We start from the raw sequence: 20,678 nt of genomic DNA, 5'->3' as shown, positions 1-20,678 counted from the left end.
ATGGCAGTCCATCCTCTTAGTTTATGAAAGAGTAATTCAAAGAACACTAATAAACAAAAAGGTTCTATATAGCACCTTACACTTACAAAAAAATGGTTCTAAACTATACTTTTCCTTGTCACTGTGGTGGTACTCTCAAGGGTATGTTTTTTTAATATATATATATATATATATATATATATATATATATATATATATATATATATATATATACTTTTATTATGTATCTTTTACCTGGAAAGGTGCACCTTTAAAGCTTTACCCTAAATGCCAATTAATGTACATGAGTAGTTCTTAAAGTCCAAGTATGTACATTCATTTTTAAAGGTACACAATATTCACATTACGGCCTAACAGATACACTAAAGCTAGACCAGAGCAACAAGGAAAAGTACAGTTTCTTATCCTTTTTTTCGGAGTGTAAAAAGATTCTTTGATTTGCCTGAAGTGGGAATGCTTAAAGGTTCTAAGTGGAAATCCTTTAGGAAAGGTTTCTTTAGAAAGTTATAAGCATTAACCAACTGAAAGAACCTTTGATGAAGTTTGAAGAGTGTAGATATGCAACATGGTCTCACATTTGCCAACTTGTTAAAAAAAAGTTTTTATTCAAACGAAAGGTTACAAAAGTAAAGGTTAGGGTTGGGGTGGGGTTAGTGTTTACACCTTTTCAATTGAAAATGGTATGAAATCAAATGAAATCTAACCACATTAGCCTCAAATTCGTACAATTTTCTCATGATGCTAGGTTCAGATATACTACTACTACTACTACTACTACTAATATTATTATTATTATTATTATTATTATTAATTATAATAATAATAATAATCACAGCAACTTTGATTTATCCCTCCCTCTGTAGCTTGAGCCTTGCATTTGAGTGTTTCTCTGTCAGTGATGGCTTCTCATGTGTTCATTGGTGATTCAGTGTTTAAGACTTTGGGCTAGTGATCAGAAGGTTGTGAGTTCAAATCCCAGTACCAGGTCTTGAGTAAGACCTTTAACTGCTCAGTTGTATCCTGTCTCAACTCTGAGTCACTTGGGATAAAAGCACCAGCCATATGAGCACATGTAAATGTTCCAAGTAGGAAGATAAGCACTCTTAATTATCCAGAGCACCCAAGTGCAGTACTACTGCTATCCCAATAGTCATAAGAATAATAAATCATCTTTACTGTATTTCCAGGACTGTGAAAATGTAAATATGTCATTCAGTGAAAAGATCTTGTTATTTGACTGTCCATAGTGTCCTAATAAACAGCCTGCCTTCCTGTCACATCATTTCAGATTCCTCAAATAGCTATACACACGCTTTCTTGGTGTGATTTTAATCATGAATAACCTTCTTTATCCGTCGTTGCTGCATTGGGAGCAGGCCAGCAGGAGTCCCCTGCTTCCTCTTACCGCTACCATGCTCACTTCTCTTTGTTTTTCCCACCCGTTTGGTGGCGAATCACAGATTCTGCACTAGGATTGGCCAGCGCTTCATCTCCACTCCGTCAAATCAGATAACGGCTTGGAGGTATGAACAGCCAACCAATCGAAAAGCCGATGCGCTAGTGCTTTGAGCCAATCATAGTAGAGGAGGCGGGGTTTGTCGGAATACGAGTCGGTGAAAGAAAATAACGTCTCCTAGTGATGGAGTGGGAAACAACATGCCGGAAGTAGGCTTTCTGGATACGGAGTTTCAAGAGTTGGAAAGGTAACTGTAAGTCGTAAGAAAAAAAGAAAAGAAAAAGAAAAGAAAAGAACAACGGGAATAGAGGAGAGAAGGAGAAAGAGGGAAGCTTAGCAAGCTGAGTGAGAGTGTGGTGGTTTTGTCGCGTTTTCTCTCTCGGCTGCAGTTAATACAATGGGATTACCAGCTCTGGAGTTCAGCGACTCGTTCCTGGACAGTCCCGACTTCAGAGATCGGCTCAAATGTCACGAAATTGAGCTGGATCGGACAAACAAGTTCATAAAGGAGCTGATTAAGGATGGCAACATGCTCATCAGCGCTCTGAAAAGTAGGTTCAGCCCTGCCTCTCTCATTAACATGCATTTATAGGCTTAGATATAAACTGTCCCTGTGTGCAGGTTTTTTTTCCAACAATGAATGAGATCACTTTTACAATGAAAAGTCGCTTTTTTTCATAAGCATTGCATTCCTTTATTCCTGCTGTGAAAACTACGTAGCTGTGTGAAGGCAGAGGTTTTCCAGCTGTGATGGAATGGTTTTGCACACTATCTAGGGTGGAAAAAAGTTCATGCCAATATTTTTATGGACTCTTGCTGGGAATAAATGACAATAAGTTTGAATTCATTTACTTGCTGTTTGATTGGAACAGGAATCTTCCTGGCCCTAGACATGCAGCATCATTGCAAAGTGTTTATTTTATAGAATAATAATAATAATAATAATAATAATAATAGATATTAAAATAATATTAAATAATAATTGATAGATAAATAGGTAGATACACACACACACACACACACACATATATATATATATATATATATATATATATATATATATATATACAACTTTGTGTTCCACCAAATAATAAGAACATAGTAGTATTGACAATAGGGTTACATTACACATACACACACCACGTCTAAACAGAAAAGACTGTCAATCACCTGTCTGAGTGCCCTCAAGGAGACAGTTATAATAGATCCGAAATATATTGCATTTACTGTGTGTTTGTTTGTTTGATTGTTGGTTTGTTTTCAGATAAAGATCGGAGAAGTGATTGAACCCAATCAAGAATATGGATTAATTTGGTTTGCAATTAAAAAAACACACAAAAAATTTTTTGTTTCTGAATAGAAGTAGCATATACAAAAAAAAAAGAAAAATGAACAACATATTCTTAGTGACATCATTATTATGATACCAGATTATATCTTTGAGATTCAAGGAATAATAGACTAAATAATCCCTCAGATCAGACCAAATGTATTAGATATCTTGCACTGAAAAAAAATTAATGAATCAACATTTCAACAAAAAAGCATTTTACTGCGTGTCATACTGTGTATGGTTGTGTATATGACCAATAAAATTTGAGTTTGATTTGATTTCTTCAAAAGGCATCCACAAACAGCCCAAGAATTTTTAATGTTCATAATCAGACGGTATATCTTGTGTAATAATGCATTAGTTATACATGGTCTATTAATATAGAATCACTATTATTATGAAAGACACTCATAAAAAAAGATTAAAGCTTCTAGACACAGTAAGGTTCTTTAGTTATCCCTCTGAGGGAACTTTTAAAGTTTTTTAGTAGAATACTACAAATGAGTATTTTCCTATAAAACTGTTTCCAAGAGGACCCTTGTAGGAAGCTAAGAACCCTTTACTATCTGAAGAACCCTTCTTGCCAGTAGTTGTGGTTGCAAAGCAAATCACAGGTTTACATTAATGCACTTGTTCTAATATGTTGCTGGTTCTATACTAACAGCTCATTCCGGGACTTGTATCATGGACGTCCCACGTAAACAGAATTTAAAAACGTGCATAATGGGTGATATGGTGGAGTTTTCTGTGAGTAGATGTTTACATAGCGTTTTTGGAAGGAGTCTCCAGTGTTAGCACTTTGTAACCGTCAGTAGTAAAGCTGCAACTTTAAAGTTTCCTAACAAAGGAAATTCTTCAGAACGAAGAGCTTTGCATGGATTCTCTGTAGTATGACAAGCTGCACTGTTTGTCTTATTAACTTTCTGATAGAGAAAAAAGAGAGGCAAATGAGAGCATCACTGTTTATAGCTGCTATAACGCAAGTGATAACAGGAACTAACTTGTTTTGTGGATGTTCCACAACTTTACATATAACTATAAACGAATAAAAAATATGATGCATTGGTCTTTAATGAATAAAAAATGTCATTACTGGTAAATTGCACCATTCAGGGAAAATGCTGAGTTGAGCTTCCTCTAATCACTGACCTAGATTGTGAAAAGTACCTTATGACTCACTTATAACATCTCAACTACCTTTTAATACGTCGTTTTTGTGCCATAATTGTGTCAGAAGTCTACATTTGTTTCACTGTCACTCCAAATACACATGCATTTTCCTTGTGTGGAATCATTCACAGTAACATTATGATATTTTAAAAAAAAAAAAAGCCATTTTCACTATTTTTAGGCAAAATCTTTTTAAAAGTTTGATGCTTTGGTCACTGTAGGAGGATCTGATTTACAAATTCAGTGCTGATATGACCTTTAATCACTTTCCATTTTGGTCCATCAACTTGATTTTATGACTTTGTGTCACACGACACACACACTGTGCCACAGAGAACAACGCAGCAAATTGTATCCTTATAAAATTTAACAAATACCCTTAGGGACATACAGTTACTTCCTTAACAAAGAAAACTATACGTCTGGTGGCAGCAAGATTTTTTTTCCAAAAGTGGAACATTTTCTCATTTAATATTTTTTTAAACCCACATCTGTATTACAGTGATAATATTTTGAACCAAGTTTCCCAAAGGATTGTAAATCATCATAACTGTTAAAAAAAAATAATAATAAAATAAAAAATACCACTCTCTCTACCACTTAAACAAACCAATAGAAAAAACTTTATTTTCTCTCAAAATTTTCCCTTTCTTCCTCCTATTAGTCTTTTTTCTGACTGTTTAAAAAGGTATCATGAAGAAGAAGAAAGCCTTTATTTGTCACATATACACTACAGTACAGCCAGATTCTTCTCTTCACATATTCCAGCTTCTTAGGAATGGGGGTCCTAGTGTCCCAGTGTCCCGGAACAGAGAGGGTTAGGAGCCTTACTTCAGGGCATGACAGTGGCAGCTTGGTAGAGCTGGGGCTTGAACACACAACCTTCTGAACAGTAACTGAGTGCCTTAGACACTGAGCTACCACTGCAGCAAAAGCGTACCTGTGTTTCTGCCCGGTTTCGAACCGGGGACCTTTTCCGTGTGAGGCAAACATAGTAATAAACACTACACTCTTCTGGAAAACTCTGTCATTTTGTCATTTTGCCTCAGTTGTAATTATAGCAATAAATAATGACTGGTATTTGTGAATTTGAACAAATAATCTATGTTTGTGCCTGTTACATCCTCTAAATCTGCTATTTTCCCAATTCTGCGCACACACCTACCATCAGGAGCATGGGCAATGGTTTTGGAAATCAGTTTTCATTAAGTTAGGAATAAAACATGATTACATTGTTTACAACTATTGATATTTACTGTGATAATATCCAGTTCCTGTTTTCAGTTAGGTTATAGCAGTTATAAACAGTTACTCCTTCACCAGCTTCTCTTTTTTCTCCCTCTTGAAGGTAAGACAAAAAAATGCAGCTTGTCATGTTACAGAGAAACTGCAAATTCTTCTATCCTAAAGAAGCTTTAGTTACTCAGACTGTTACAAGAGCTGACACCGGAAACTCCTTCCTTACATGTTAAATAAGCGTCTCCGGACAGAAAACTTCACCATGTTAAGTATTGTCAGACCTGCTGTTATAGAAAATTAATCACCTTCTGACCAATCCGATTTGAGAATTCAACAGTGTTGTGGGATAACATTCTTCAAACGTCAACATTTCTATGAACGTCAAATATTCCGTGTGCTTTAAATAAATTACAAAATTGTTTTGCTATAAATCTGAAGAAATGACCTGGGCGAAGGAGATTTTATTCTTACCGTTATGTTTCTGAAGAGACTTTTTGATCCTGTCTTTGTTTGCTTCATTTCAGCTATGTAAATGTGCTCACAGGTTTACACAGGAAAACCCAAATAAAATGAAGCTACGTCGAGAATGTAAACAAATTATTAGGTAGATCTTAAAAACAGCTGCGCCATCAGTCTTGTTTTGGGGTATACATTCCAAGCTAATAGAAATCAGCAGCTAACATCTAACTGCACCTAATACGACTCTATAACTGAACGTATCTCTTCATTAATCACATTATACGTAAGCAGAGCTATCTCTAGGGTGGGGTGGCTAATATGGCAATATATCCATCCTGTCCTTATACTTAAAGACATTTTTATGCTTGGCTATTTTGTAGTTTTTCAATGAACAGTGTAAAGTATTGTGTTTTGTTTTTTTTTGTTTTTTTGTGTCTAATCAGAATATGTTACCTGTTACCAATGGTTAGGTCTCTCCACATTTCAAAAAAAAAAAAAATCATCTATCTATCTATCTATCTATCTATCTATCTATCTGTATACATATATATGCACACACACACACACACACACACAAACACACACACACACACACACATATATATATATATATATATATATTATATATATATATATATATATATATACACATAAAGATAGATGGATAGATAGATGTGATGCATCTTCCAGGGGGATTTATTTTTCCTTTTTTCATTCTCTCACACTGTCTTCTTTCATTCTTTGCCCATGCTGTTCTGTTCGCTGCTCTATGCCATGGCAACATGGCTCCTACTCAAACGCCTGCTTAACAAACAAATGAGAAACTCTGTAAGGTTTACACAGAATGGTGTGGAAAAACAAAAAACACTGAGTAAGCGGCGGTTCTGCAGACGGAAATGCCTTGTTGATGAGAGAGGTCTGAGGAGAATGGCCAGACTGTTCTGAGCTGACAGGAAGGAAAGGGTATCTCAAATAATCACTCTTTACACCCGTGGTGAGCAGAAAAGTACAATCTCAGAAAGTACAAACAGAACCTTGAGGCAGATGTGCTACAACAGGAGAAAACCATATCAGGTTCCACTCCCGTCAGCCAAGAACAGGAACCTGAGGCTACAGCGGGCACAGGCTGTTCAGTTTTGGTGAGCCTGTGCACACTGTAGCCTCAGGTTCCCGAGATCCCCATCCAAAAGCTGTTATTAATAGTATGCATAAATATCATATATTTTTATTTTACAGGAATGTTTTCCTGGAAAAATATAGTTAGATGAACTGCTATGATGACAGATACACTGACACAAAAATGTCTCTTTTTTCGCAGATCTTTCTGCAGCTGTGCAGAAGTTTTTCACAATCCCTTCAGGATTTTCAGTTTGAATGCATCGGCGACGCAGAAACCGATGATGAGATTAACATTGGTAAGTGACTAACCACCAATTTGTGTGGGATTTCACCCAGTTCTCATAGCAGGATGATCTGTATGACTTTCCAGTATGGAGATTAATCATTTAATCAGATGATCCTGAAAACAGTATACATGTGATATTTATTACAATTTCCATACTGAAACCATCCACATTGAAAAAAAGGTACTCTTGTGGCAAAATCCCCGGTGTTAACCAGGGCTACAGTGTTCATTTCAAACCAGCTGGGCTTAAAGTGACCCTGTAGGTGTTAATTCAATTCGAGTTCCTGCAAATAGCATTAACACTTAATTAAACTGTAGAAGTGTCAGCTGAGCTCTGAGGGATTTTACTGTGGTTGCTGCTGTTACTTCATTTCCATGTTCTCATTCTGAGCCATGCAGCTGTCGCAAGTCGCAGACCCTCTCTGTGTGACACACATCTGAAAACAATCCTGCCCATTGGCGCTGCCGCTCGCACCACCACCACGCACCAGTCTCAGCATTATTCTGCGCTAAACAGTGATGTCTTTTCATCCCACAGGGACAGCATGTTGCCTGCAGTTTAATATCCAGGGGGTGATGAAATGTAAAATTTTGAAACAATTCTCTGTAATCAAAGCACTACTCCTTTAACATGCAGCAGTGAAGGGCACAAACTGACAATCTGTTTAACAAGGATAGTCAGAGAGTCTTAGCCAAAATATAGGGCCGGTTAAAACAAACAGGCAGGTACTAGATAGACATATCAGTATAGAAAAAAGATACCATGTAAAAGGCTTACTCTTGTATTCACAAAGATTTTTTACAGCTCAAATCTGAGTTCTTGAGCTGTAAGGTTAGTGTTTCTCAGTATGGAGCAATCTATGGAAGTTTGATTAGAGAATAATCCATGGAAGTTTGATTAGCAAATAACGAATAAGTGTAATTACAGTGTCACTTTAGACATACAGAGTTTGTATTAGGAATTTACTAATACATCCGTGGAAAATATTAATATTGTCAATATTTTTAGCTTGTTACTATGGTCACTGGACCTTTACACTGTCTGTACAAAAGAATTAACAGCTAACTGAATTACAAGCCTCATTCCTGGCAAAATAACAGTGAAGAGTTGTCCGCGCATTCGTTGTCCACATTTCCCAGTTGCCTAGCAACTTTGAACGGCAAGTGTATAATGTATTTGTCTTCTTATGTTGAAAGAAAAAAATCACAAGTATTGTGTGAACCTTACAAACAAGGGGGAACACTGCAGCATATACAATATAATGAAGCTGAAAACAAGCAACCAATGACCAAAAAGAGTGTGTTAGCGTGGGTGGGTTGGTCATAACATGAATAGATTAATACACATTATACCACAATGCTGTTGAATTCTAGTTTCTGATTGGTCAGAAGGTGTTGTTATTTTCTATAACAGCAGCTCTGACAGTAGTTCTGGCTGCAAATCACAGGTTTATATTTATGCACTCGCTCTAATACATGATCATTTCTGTAGTAACAACAAACACAGATTTGCACTACTGTGAGGTTTTCTGTGAGGAGACATTTATTTAACATTTTTTGGAAGGAGTCTTCAGTGTCAGTGCTTCTGGTAAAGCTGTTCATTCTTTCATTCATTCATTCTTCTTCAGTAAGCATCAAGGTTATGGTGGATCTGGAATTTATCCCAAGAATGATGAGCACAAGGCAGGAATACACCCTGGATGAGATGCCTGTTCATTGCGGGGAATTTTTAGGGTTTGTTTACCCTTGGCCTTTTTTTTTTTTCACTCATATGATGCTCACAGGGGGGTACGGTGGCTTAGTGATTAGCCTCACACCTCTGGGGTTGGGGGTTCAATTCCTGCCTCTGCCCTGTGTGTGTGAAGTTTGCATGTTCTCCCCGTGCTTCGGGGGTTTCCTCCGGGTACTCCAGTTTCCTCCCCGGTCCAAAGACATGGCGTTTCCAAATTGTCCGTAGTGTGTGAATGATGTGTGAGTGTGTGCGTGATTGTGCCCTGCGATGGGTTGGCACCCCGTCCAGGGTGTCCCCCACCTTGTGCCCCGAGTTCCCTGGGATAGGCTCCAGGCTCCCAGCAGCCATGTGTAGGATAAGCGGTACAGAAAACGGATGGATGGCTGGATGGATGATGCTCACACTATTACCATAACAATGCTCTTCAAGTTAGCTAATGTTCTCCCAGTCCTAGCTAATATCAGCCTATTAGTTACATTGCAAAGATTTGAATATTGGCAGTGAAATCTTTCTGTCATTTATATTTGCTCACTAAGAAGACAGATTTTTCAGCATCACTCAGTCATCCATGTTTATTTTTCCCAGTTGCATTGAAGCAGCATTCTGATTGGTCAGGAGGTAATAAAGCGCTTGATGTCATTCTACACTTTTCTGTAAAGTTGAACATTCCACAGAAACTCCACTGTGACCGGAAAACGCACAACTTCCCATAGGTTTCTGTGCAAAATGCCTAGTACTTAGTGTGAAAGCAGCCTTAGCCCTTCATTATAAGTAAAACGGTTACTGTTGTTATCAGGGAACCATTTTGAAATTCATGTCCATAATAATAACACGTATACTGTAGCTGCAGTAGATGGAGTATTTCATTAAGGGCTAAGCATTTTGTCTCTAGCAGTTCTGGGATTTGAACTCACAGCATTCTGTCACTAGCACAAAACATCAACCGTCAGGCTCTAAGTCACTACTCCAAGTGCTATCTCAGGCTTATTAATTTCTCTGCCATGTGCTAATTTTTCATGGATGCACGAAAAGCCTGGAATCTGAGCGCCCATGCTGTCTCAGTGTTTACACTTCTCGCGCGCATTAACGCAGCTGAAATATGTCATGCTGTGGATGAAGGACTGTTTACTCAGGGGCCTGTGTTAATAACCACAAATGTGTAGCCCTGGGACGCATGTTTGGAGGAGCTGAAAGCAAGAGATTAGGACCAGGGGGTCTCAGTGCAGTGAGACCCGGTCTTATCGTCAAACAGGAAAAAGTTGTGTATTTCATGCAGGAAGTGATGTAGCTAAAACAGCTCACTAATCCACTGAACCTGAACGACCTGAGATGAAGTGATGTGGGTCAGCGTTATCCATGTGGCCTCTGTCCATAATTCTATCATGAGACTATGTTAATTGGTTTTAGATCTGATTTTGCACGTTCCTGTTATTAACTTTCCCAGTTTTTTCTGCAGGTTGACCAGCGTCACTACAATTTCAATAAACACACACAACAAATGAAGTAGTAAGATTGATATCTTTCCCTGTGTTTTTGGATGAATTGCTTTAGCAGATGGATGTTATGACTGATATGCATTTTTTCCTAACACACCAGGGACCTGAGCTTCATGCTTATGTCATGGTTCCACATCTTGCACACGCAGTATTTTTTCTTGCCTACATAAGTGTTTAACAACGCACCACTGATTGTGAATCTCCTCAGCTTACAGAAAGTCTCTGAGTGGGCGTGAAGGTTTCAGGTCCGTTTATGTTACCTTCATTTGTTTTTCATCTTGATATGAAAATGGGAAGAGAAGGAAACGGCTTTGTACGGTGTTTTTGTTTTTCTCTAAACACACTAGAAGAGAAATGAATTCATATTTCATAAAATTGTTTTTAAAAAGTCAAATATTGAGGGTTTTTTTTATTATTATTTCTACCACAGTTTAGAAATCAAATATTTATGAATCCAAATATGAAAAAATGCCCACTGCAATATACTTCAGTGTGGAAATCCAAGTAGGCTATTCTACAGGCTGTTCTGTGGTTATGATGTGTTCTGTTTTCCTAAAAGGTATGATAAAATAGGATCAGCATATGCAGAAATAAATTTTGGGTGATTAAAATATTCTTAAATTGCACTGTCTGGAAAAATCCTGCTGATATGTCAGCTGACGTGTCATCCCCGTTTACTGTCACAGTCTTGTTATGTTTAAAAGCATGTAGTGATTTATATTAGCAGTACATCAGGCACTAACAACACTCTTTAATCTACCATATTCTGTAGTTACCCAGTAACTGCTGATACACATCCGGGTCATTCACTAACCTGTTAAACTGTTTTAAACATCTTGGTAGCATATAATTTTTTTTCCTCTTTGAAACAAAAAATTAATGAACACAAAATACACTGAAAAATGGCAGATTTTATACAATCACCATCCACTTTATTAGGAACACCCGTACACCTGCATATTCATGCAGTTATCTAATCAGCCAATCATGTGGCAGCTGGACAGTGTGTAAAATCATGTAGATACAGGTCAAGAGCTTCAGTTAATGTTCACATCAAACATCAGAATCTCTGTGACTTTTACCGTGGTGTGGTTGTTGGTACCAGATGGGCTGGTTTGAGTATTTCAGAACCTGCTGATCTCCTGGGATTTTCACCCACAACAGTCTCTAGAGATTACATGCAATGGTGCGAAAAACAAAAAAACATCCTGTGAGCAGAGGGTCTGCAGGATGAAACGCCTTGTTGATGAGAGAGATCAGAGGAGAAGGACCAGACTGGTCTGATCTGTTTTTTTCTCATTTTCAACTGTCCAGTTTGGGTGAGCCTGTGCCCATGATTGCCTCAGATTCTTGTTCATAATGTGGTCTTCTGCTGTTGTAGACCATCCACCTCAAAGTTTTGTGATGCTTTTCTGCTCACCATGGTTGTAAAGAGTGAGTATATGAGTTGCTATATCCTTCCTGGAAGCTCAAACCAATCTGGCTATTTATCTCTGACCTCTCTTGTCAACAAGGCGTTTCTACCCACAGAACTGTCGCTCACTCGATGTTTTTTGTTTTTCGCGCCATTCTGCCAATACCGCTGCTGCGTGTGAAAATCCTAGGAGGTCAGCAGTTTCTGAAATACTCAAACCAGCCTTTCTGGTACCATCATCTATGCCACGATCAAAGTTGTTCCTAATAAAGTGAACTGTGAGTGTATGTCCAGAGCAACAAAGGAAAACTAAACAAGCTTAACAGAGCTCAAACCCCAAAATGATAACATAAAATCTGCTTTGAGAAAAAATATGTGTTGCTGTTGTTTAAATGTACAGTTGCATATTTTTACATAATGTCTTGCTAGCAGTATTATTATGGTATGGTTATGGTGTTTGTATGTTAGATTGTTATGTTAGCACCAATTTTCCCATAACCTCTGGTGTCCTCTAACATCTGGTGTGAATATACACCAAAACACTAACAAATTGGTGTATTAAAGTGAAAATAAAAATTTACATTAGGACAGAAATTAGAACATACATTGCCTTTCTGTACAAGTCGAACATGTGATAGATGAATAATTAAAATTTCTCTTTTCTCACAGCTCAGTCATTAAAGGAATTCTCTCAGCTATTAAACACAGTTGAAGAGGAACGACGGCGACTTGTAAGTAAATATGTTTCCTTGCTTGTTCGTATTATATGATCTCGTTCAATTATTGTCTTAAATTAAATCCTCAGATGATATTTTGTCATGTGCTATGATTTCAACATTAGCTTTTTTAAATCTCTCGTTTCGTAAAGCATGTATTGTGTGTTATTTTAGAATCTGGCATTAAAGTATAGCTCTTGTGCCTCAGGGAAAAACTGTGAACTATTCTAACAAGTGCAGGAGAGTTATGGGAAACACGCTTTGGTCAAACAGATGCTTGCTTTGGGTCATGACTCTTTTTTGGACAGAGGGGAAACTGCACGTATCAGCAAGCTGCCACTATGCTTTTTCTTCTTTGGAATGTCTTGGAATTTCGCACTTGTTTTATTTCCCCAGCCTATCAAAACAAAAAAAGGTGGCCCAAGTAGGTTAGTGTGACATCAATTACAGTACTATTGCTATTGCTATTACATAAACCAAGAAGTGTGTGTAAGAACATGTAAGGTTAGCTATTTTGATGGGAGAGACGATAGCCATTGCTACATATTTCTATTTTGAGCATGTGTCATGCCCATGATTCATCCATACATACTGTAAGATGGCTGTTGGTAATGACTAATACTGTGCATCAGTCCAGACAAAAGCTTATGTTTGCACTGGCTATAAGCCTTAGTTTGAGGGAAAAATCCAGTCACTTGAAAAGCCCCATTTGTCATTCAGCTATGACTTTTTTTTTTTTGTCGTTGTTGTTTTGAGCTGGTAATGGAAGTCGTCTCACTTAATCGCAAAATCCTTTCTGTAAATGTGTTTCTCGGTCGTTATCCATATATTCAATGTCACACACTCGTCTGTATTTACAGTTTAACCATAGCATTTACGAAACATGACCCCTAGCTACCTACACTTTTCTACTTTTTTCAGATAAAGCAGTGGTCAGAGCAAGTGCAAATAAAATTCACCTCACAGACTTAATTCACTGAAAAGACGCGAAAGATGCAGATTTGCTTCTGGTAGCGGTTACAAAATGGGAATCAAAATGGATCTGTGGTCTCTTTTGGTGATGGAAAAAAACACAGAACTGCTTACAATTAAGTAGCAGTCACACTGAACTACCATTGCATGACACACATTGTCTCATAAAGTAACATGTGTTAGGGGTTTTGTGGTAAAATTTTGTTGTTTTTCCCCCGCTCTCTGCGTGATAGTATCTTCTTGTTAGCAATGTTGTCACCTCTTCTGCTGTGGTTTAGGACACAGTGTCACTTCCTGTAATAAATATGAATATAAATATGTACTAAATGTTATGGGGCGGCCATTTTTATCACCAGAAAATGAGTTTGTAAATACATTGTATCCCTGCTATTTTACAAAGTAGTTTATTTAACATTGGGATTATGTAGTTTAACAATGTTGACAGAGATATATAAATATTTGGGCTTGTAATATTGGAAAAGATTTTGGGTAAGAGAGATTGGCTTACTTGTTAGCTACGGTAGAATCGTAGTGCCAGTGAAAAAGTGCTGAAGAAAATGTCAGACAGCAAACATGTTTTGACTGAGTAACCAGCTTTGGAGTGAAGAGAAAATTAGATTTTTTTGCTAAACTACGTAGCCAGCGTAGGCATTATTTAGCAAGAGTAGACCCTGTTTAATACTGATAGACATCTCCAATAGTGTTATTTTGATGTGTGTATAGTATTGGGGTGGGTGACATGACAAAAAATATATTATGATACATTTCTATGATACAAGATATGCGTCAAGATATATAGGTTTGCTTACAAAACAACAGTGTTGCATTTAAAATAAAATGAATAAAATAAAAAAAAAGTAAAAAATGATTAAGGATACTTTTATGTGTCTATAAAAAGAAATAATAATGAAATGGAGGAACATTTTTTTGTACAAAAGAGAACATTTTGTACAAAATTGTAACATCTTAAACATTCACCGCAAAAATTTTAACATGTATCTGCTTTCAGTCAGACTTTGAAATTGTTATAAAAATCCACCCATGATAACTCGATATTGTGATATAATGTATTATGATATTAGTTACTATATCATCATATTACCCAGCCCTAATTTTGCACTCATTATTTTGTTCATCGTCTAAAGATCAGGAGCATTCTCTCTCTGTTGCCACATGCACTGTTGAGTAAAAAGCCAGTATTATTCAATGTCCTGTCCTGCCCCTTGTGGAAAATATGCTTCAACTCATTACTCACAGTGGAGAAAATTAACACACATGTGGAATGAAATTTGGTCATTGCGTCTGACATCAAAGCCGATGCTGTAATGTGTTTCCCGGAGCAGTGAAATGTGTTGGATGGATCTGGAATCAATTCAACGGTCCTTTTTTAATCTCTCGCACTGTAATGCTGCCTGTTCAGTCTGATCCACTGTTGTATATTGGAATGAGAGGAGGTCAGTGGAGCTGTGCGAGGAGCCCCAGGGGGAGAATTACAGCCCCCTCCAGCCTGACTACTTCCTGCAGACCATGGCTCCGCTATGCTCCATTCTCCCAGGCTGCTGTGCCAGGCCTCTCAGGATGACAAATACCTCCGTAAAAAAGAAAGTCCCAGACAGCGCTTTCATTCATAGATGTACAATAACGAGACCAAAAAGGGTGAATGACTCCACGTGAACACTTTGACCTCCCTCTGGGAAGCAGCTGGAAAGTTTTCGTCATTGTTGTTGCAAAGAAATTCATGAGACTGTTATAACCTATAGTAAATCATTCATGCTGTATTATACTACAGTACTGCTGAATGCTCGAATCTGATGTGTCAGAAGGTGTTGATTATTTTTTTAGTAACAGCAGCTCTGACAGCAGTGCCAGTTGTATTTCAGATCACAGGTTTATATTAATGCACTCGTTCTAACATACTACCGTTTGTCTAGTAACAACTCATTCAGAGGGACTTGTATGGTGGATCCATCACATTGTCTAAGACTAATAATAAACGGATCAAACATGTGTTGTTATTTAACACAGTAAAAAAGCTTTCTGAGGAGACGTTTATTTAACCTTTACGGAAGGCGTCACCAGGGCCAGGAGACGCCTTCAGGACTGTTTATAGCTGCTATAAAGTAAGTGATAACAGGAACTTTTTTTGTGGACGTTCCACAGCACTGACTGTAACCGTAAACAGACAAAAGTATGACCATTGTAATCATTGGAAAATTGCTGTGGTAGAAAAGGGACAATTTGGGACATGGTGTTATAAGAAAATAATGAACTATAACAGCACAGCCCCAAGAATTTTATTCCTTACTTATTATAGAGAAAAATAATATTATTGATACCTTATTATCTATGTCTAAATGTCACCTGAAGTCCTCCTACTGCATATCCGGTGGTATTTAGAGTACGTACTGTAAGCTAGGGCAAGCAGCCAGATATAACTGTTTTAAAAGGGAGGCATTTTCCCACATGATGGATCGGACTGATGTAAGAAGTGAGTTTCCTCTCAGGCTATAAGGGGCCATGGGAACTTGCGTTATGAGAGATACACTCAAGCTGACAGCATGACTGTCTGGCCACTGAAATGAGGAAATCCTCATCCCTTGTAAAGTGCTGAAAGGCCACTTGCTTTAATGAGTCGAGCACTTACTGTCAGCTCCTGTGTGGAGTTGCGCAGCCTCAACATGACTCAGTTTTTTTCTGGAATCCGTATTCAAAATATTATTATATAGAGTTTTTTCAAACTTTACAAGAAGTAAAATTATTCATTATACATTCATTACATGTGTTTGAGGTGCAAAATATTTCTTTAAGGTTCTGTTACACTCGAGAAGCCTTGAGTCCAGGAAACACACGTCAAGCACACATCTCTCAACAGCAAATTTGTTACTATTCTCTGAAAGGTCCATATCTTACATCTGGAGCTGCTTGGCGTCTGACCAACTCCATTAGAAGTTCAGGTTGCATTAGTTTTGACGTAGGCAGATCAGGGCTGTGGAGACAGACTGTCAGTTCGGCAGGGGGAGGGCTGTGCACAGGCAAGCATGTGGAACCTATTTTGGGCAATTCTCTAGTGAGACTGGAAGCCCACCACTCGGTGCCTGGGAAAGTATATAAAAGGAACTTAAGTATGTAATTGTGTGTTTTTCCAATTGAGACTATGAAACGAAAGTGCTGCTAATTATAGTACCATTATTGTACAGTATATGAGAAGAGTTACTCTGGATCATTTTTCATGTGATTGTTTTAATACTGGGCAAGGGCAAATTATGAACCAGCTTGCAGATGCCAAGTCTTTTTGATGTTTAGATTGAATATGACACATTTTCAGGTGTGAGAAAAGTACAGAAAAATTATACGTAAGGGAAAGTATGAGAATTGTCTGAAACTCTTCAAGCCAGTCAACTCAATTTCATTATCTTCTTACTGTTAGTTTTAGCTTGTGTGCTGATTTTTACCAGTTACTGCAAAAGGAATTACATTGTTGTGTTTTCTGACTTTCTTTTTTCTGCCATTTTGGTAGCGGTCCTGTCAAGGCTACCAAAATACCATTCAGAATTATCCATTTGCAAATGTCAGCTCCCCATTTTACCCCAACCACAGAAACCAGTCTGACTTCTTTCCTGCTAAATTGGCCTCTATTCTGCCTGACTGTGAGCAAAACTGCAGTCAGTCAGCAGGTAAATGCTTTATTTAAAGCAGACAGGCAAAAACATGGTCAAAAAACAGGCAGATAGTCGGGCGGTCAACAGACTGAACATGGCTAAACCAGAATCAAGAAACCAGAGGACAGAAAACAAGATCATGAACCTGGATATTGATCACTGAACACAAAGGCTTGGTACGTCAGGCATAAACACTAAGTGATACTTAGCGTCTAGTGAATGTTTGGAGTTCGTATTTAAAAGGTGTGTGTGGGATTGTGTCGGAAGTCGACTCATCTAGAACTTGGAAGTGACGCTGTGTGCTGGAGATTGTAATTCTGGGCGGCCATGTTTGTAGTCCGCGGTGCATTCTGGGAGATTCCGGCATTGAATTTTTACCATTTTATGTATGGTGTTTAAGTGTATTAGTTTATGTGCTAAATCACACTGATTCATGTAATTGTGATCTACAACTAGTACTGTAACAATGCAGGCAAGCTGTATTATTATGTAATTAACATATTTTTTAAATATACTGATTAGTTAGGTGTGTGCACAGTGAAAATAATAAAATCTCACGACATTGTGAAAGCAAAAATGACCTTGCTGGGCTTCACTGGCACAACTCATGACTCTAAAAAGTTAATAATAAAATGTTACTGCTTTCCACAAGCAATGTGCCACTACAAATATGTCCAAATCAGCATTCATGCCTCGCATGTAGCACTGTGAAAGCTCTGCTCTGTCATTCCTGCATGCTTTTTAGCACTAACATTTTTTATTTATTTATTTATTTTGCATTTACAAGTTGTTTACGGTGTTGGGCAAATGCCTCTGTCGGTATTTAATCAGACATGCCCATACAGTTCCGATCAGATAGAAGAGAGGAGTTTTTAATTTTAGTTGTAATTACACTGTACTGCACCATACTTCAAATGAAATTGAAAGAAATCCAACCACATCACTTTACTTTGTTGGAATTTGTACATTTTTTTTCACATCAGTTTTATTAATTAACTTTACTGTATGTATAGCAAAAGAGACTATTAGGCAGTTCTTACTTACTCAAAGATGATTGGTCGTCGTTCCATAAAAATTTATGTTGATTTGATTGGATGTTTTAAATATAGTTAATAAATAAAATTAAAATGCACAGAACAAGGATTAAACTGGGGGCTGGACAAAAGAAAGAAACAATTAAATCTTATTTTAGATTTGCAACAAGTACTTTGATGGTCTAAATGAAAATGGACAAAGTTTGAGTTTTTCTTGGAAATGTAAATGAGTAAGATGAGTTATATGACAAGTTTCAATTTACAGCTAAGTACAAAGTTCTCTAAATTACTACTTATGTATTAGAACTAAGTACATTCTAGCTCTACTCATGTTACTGGTCCTAATGGAAGCTAATATTACTAGGTTCTGTGTAAAACCAGCCGAAACACCCTAATCAAGTTGTACTTTGTCATTGAATAAATGGACTGTTACTGTACTATACTAAGGAATGCACGGCAACCCAGCAATAGCAATGTTTAAACCATTCTACAAGGGCAAACTGCACAGCATATTTTCTCAAGGTTCTCAGACCCAGTCAATACTCGTAGGAATTTGAAATTGAAAGTTTTTTTGTTTTTCAGAGAAACTGTTTATACAGAATTACAAAGGAGTTTCCTTTTAAACATTCTTAACAAATTGTGATTTCATTCAGATACAGAATGCCGATGACGTCTTGATCACGCCGCTGGAGAAGTTTCGCAAGGAGCAAATTGGCGCTGCCAAAGTAAGTACTCCAGATTCCCATTGTAAATTTATGCTTCACATTTCAGCAGAGAGCCATTTTTAGCCTTATTGCGACATAATCCTGTACATAATTTAATGTAGGTCCATGCTGAGACGCTGCAGGAAGGGGGGAAATTGCAAACACCTGTTAAGGAACAGCAAAATTATAACCAGATCCAGTAATGCCACATGCGCCAACATTAAACGAAGACCCAGCATTAAGTGAAGCCACTGCAGCCCTATGATATATTTACTAGATTAACGGCTTCATAATCCTGGCTCTGACCTGGAGATTTTAGTCTGTGTGCCAAATGCTATTGTCTGAGAGAAAGGTTTTTATTAAACCCGACATTAACAGTGTATGTAGATATTACTTCACAAAGACTCGCTAGGAAAGAGAACATCATAACTTCTGTGCATCAACTTCTGAAAACAATTCTGTATCCTGTTTAGTAGCTCTAAGGTTAATTAATGGCTAGAGAGCTTCATTCATGGCACTCAGCTAAAGCTTAACAGACGGTAGAGAGACACAATAAAGAAGCTAATATGATACTTCAACTGAATGTTATTTTTGCAACAGCTCACTGCTTACAGCTATTTCTCAGAATTCTCAGAAGCAAAGTCTGTCCACTTAGCTGCTATCTTGGCTACACTCCTGAGCAATTATTTTCAGTTATACAAGACCAGGCTTCTATCTACTTAAATGGGGAGAGACCTATATACCAGAAACAGATCAACGAAATGATGTTTCAGAGTTGAAATGGCTGTTAAGATCTGACAAAAATGATATAAATAATGTGTAGTCTTTGACTCAATAACACAAAAAAAACATATTTTTGAGGTTGCTCTGGCTACTGCACATGCATTCATCTTATTAACTAATGGAGCAAATTGCCCTGTATCTGCTATGCTTCAGTGTAAGAATCAGATAGGCCAGATGTTTTCGAGGTGACTGCCTCTTTTTTACTGAGTGGCGGGACTACTTACGTAATACAACCGCCATGTTGACTTATACGCACGGCCCCATTCATATTTTAAGCAGTGGTCTGTCTCTATTCATACTGTCTCTGAATAAAACTAATATATGCTCGCAGTGCACTGTGGGAATTTCTTAGTGTTCGAGACTAAGAACTAGTCAAAAATGTTGTTAGGATGGATTCCATGTGTTCTAGTGTCTGGGCCGCTTCCTAAAATAACTAGAAAGATCACCAACTAGATATGAATTCTGTTATTTGGGCTACGGCCACACTGTTCTCCCTCTCAGTGGTCTCAGTGGAGTGGTCAGACTGAACATTAATAAAAATGGCCTGTGAAAGTTCGCTTCCGGTAGCAGTTAATTTTGCTTTGCTTAGAGTTCACTGAAGTGAACTTTGGGAAACACGAGCCCAGAGAAACTAAGAGGGTCAGACTGTGGCCTTTTCTTTCTAAATAAATAGAATTTTTATGTAGCAGTTACACCAGACATTTTATTCGTTATTTTCTTAATGACTTGTTTTGTTGAATTCAATTCAGTTCAGTTTTATTTGTATACCGCTTTTAACAGTGGACATTGTCACAAAGCAGCTTTATAGAAATAAATACATTCAAATTAAATTAAATCAAATCAAAATAAATTGTAAATATGTGAATTTATCCCTAATGAGCAAGCCAGAGGTGATGGTGGCAAGGAAAAGCTCTGAGACGATATGAGGAAGAAATCTTGAGAGGAATCAGACTCAAGATCCCTTCTATAACTGTGTACTACGTGGACAAATAGGCCAGTTGTGCAACCAGTAAATTCATTACAGTTTTCACATGAAGTCCGGTTTGTTGAACCTATTCACTGTCCACTGATGGAGACCTGAGTGCAAAACTGCTCGCAGCAACCGC

The 20,678-nt window shown here is 37.6% G+C and overlaps 1 protein-coding gene across 1 annotated transcript in view; it reads left to right on the top strand.

Annotated features, from left to right (window-relative positions):
* The first annotated feature begins 1,618 nt into the window (after window positions 1-1,618).
* arhgap42a (Rho GTPase activating protein 42a) overlaps window positions 1,619-20,678 on the top strand; it is a 48,132-nt gene continuing 29,072 nt past the window's right edge. Inside the window, 5 exon segments of the mRNA XM_026938476.3 lie at window positions 1,619-2,007; window positions 6,976-6,998; window positions 7,000-7,072; window positions 12,374-12,435; window positions 18,739-18,810. Of these exon segments, the coding sequence (XP_026794277.3) occupies window positions 1,854-2,007; window positions 6,976-6,998; window positions 7,000-7,072; window positions 12,374-12,435; window positions 18,739-18,810 (384 nt within the window). The 5' untranslated portion in view covers window positions 1,619-1,853.

The sequence above is a fragment of the Pangasianodon hypophthalmus genome, chromosome 15 (genome assembly GCF_027358585.1).
Source record: "Pangasianodon hypophthalmus isolate fPanHyp1 chromosome 15, fPanHyp1.pri, whole genome shotgun sequence".
Lineage (NCBI taxonomy): Eukaryota > Metazoa > Chordata > Actinopteri > Siluriformes > Pangasiidae > Pangasianodon > Pangasianodon hypophthalmus.
The sequence above is the reverse complement of the archived record's forward strand: the minus strand, read 5'-3'. Positions and strand labels throughout refer to the sequence as shown.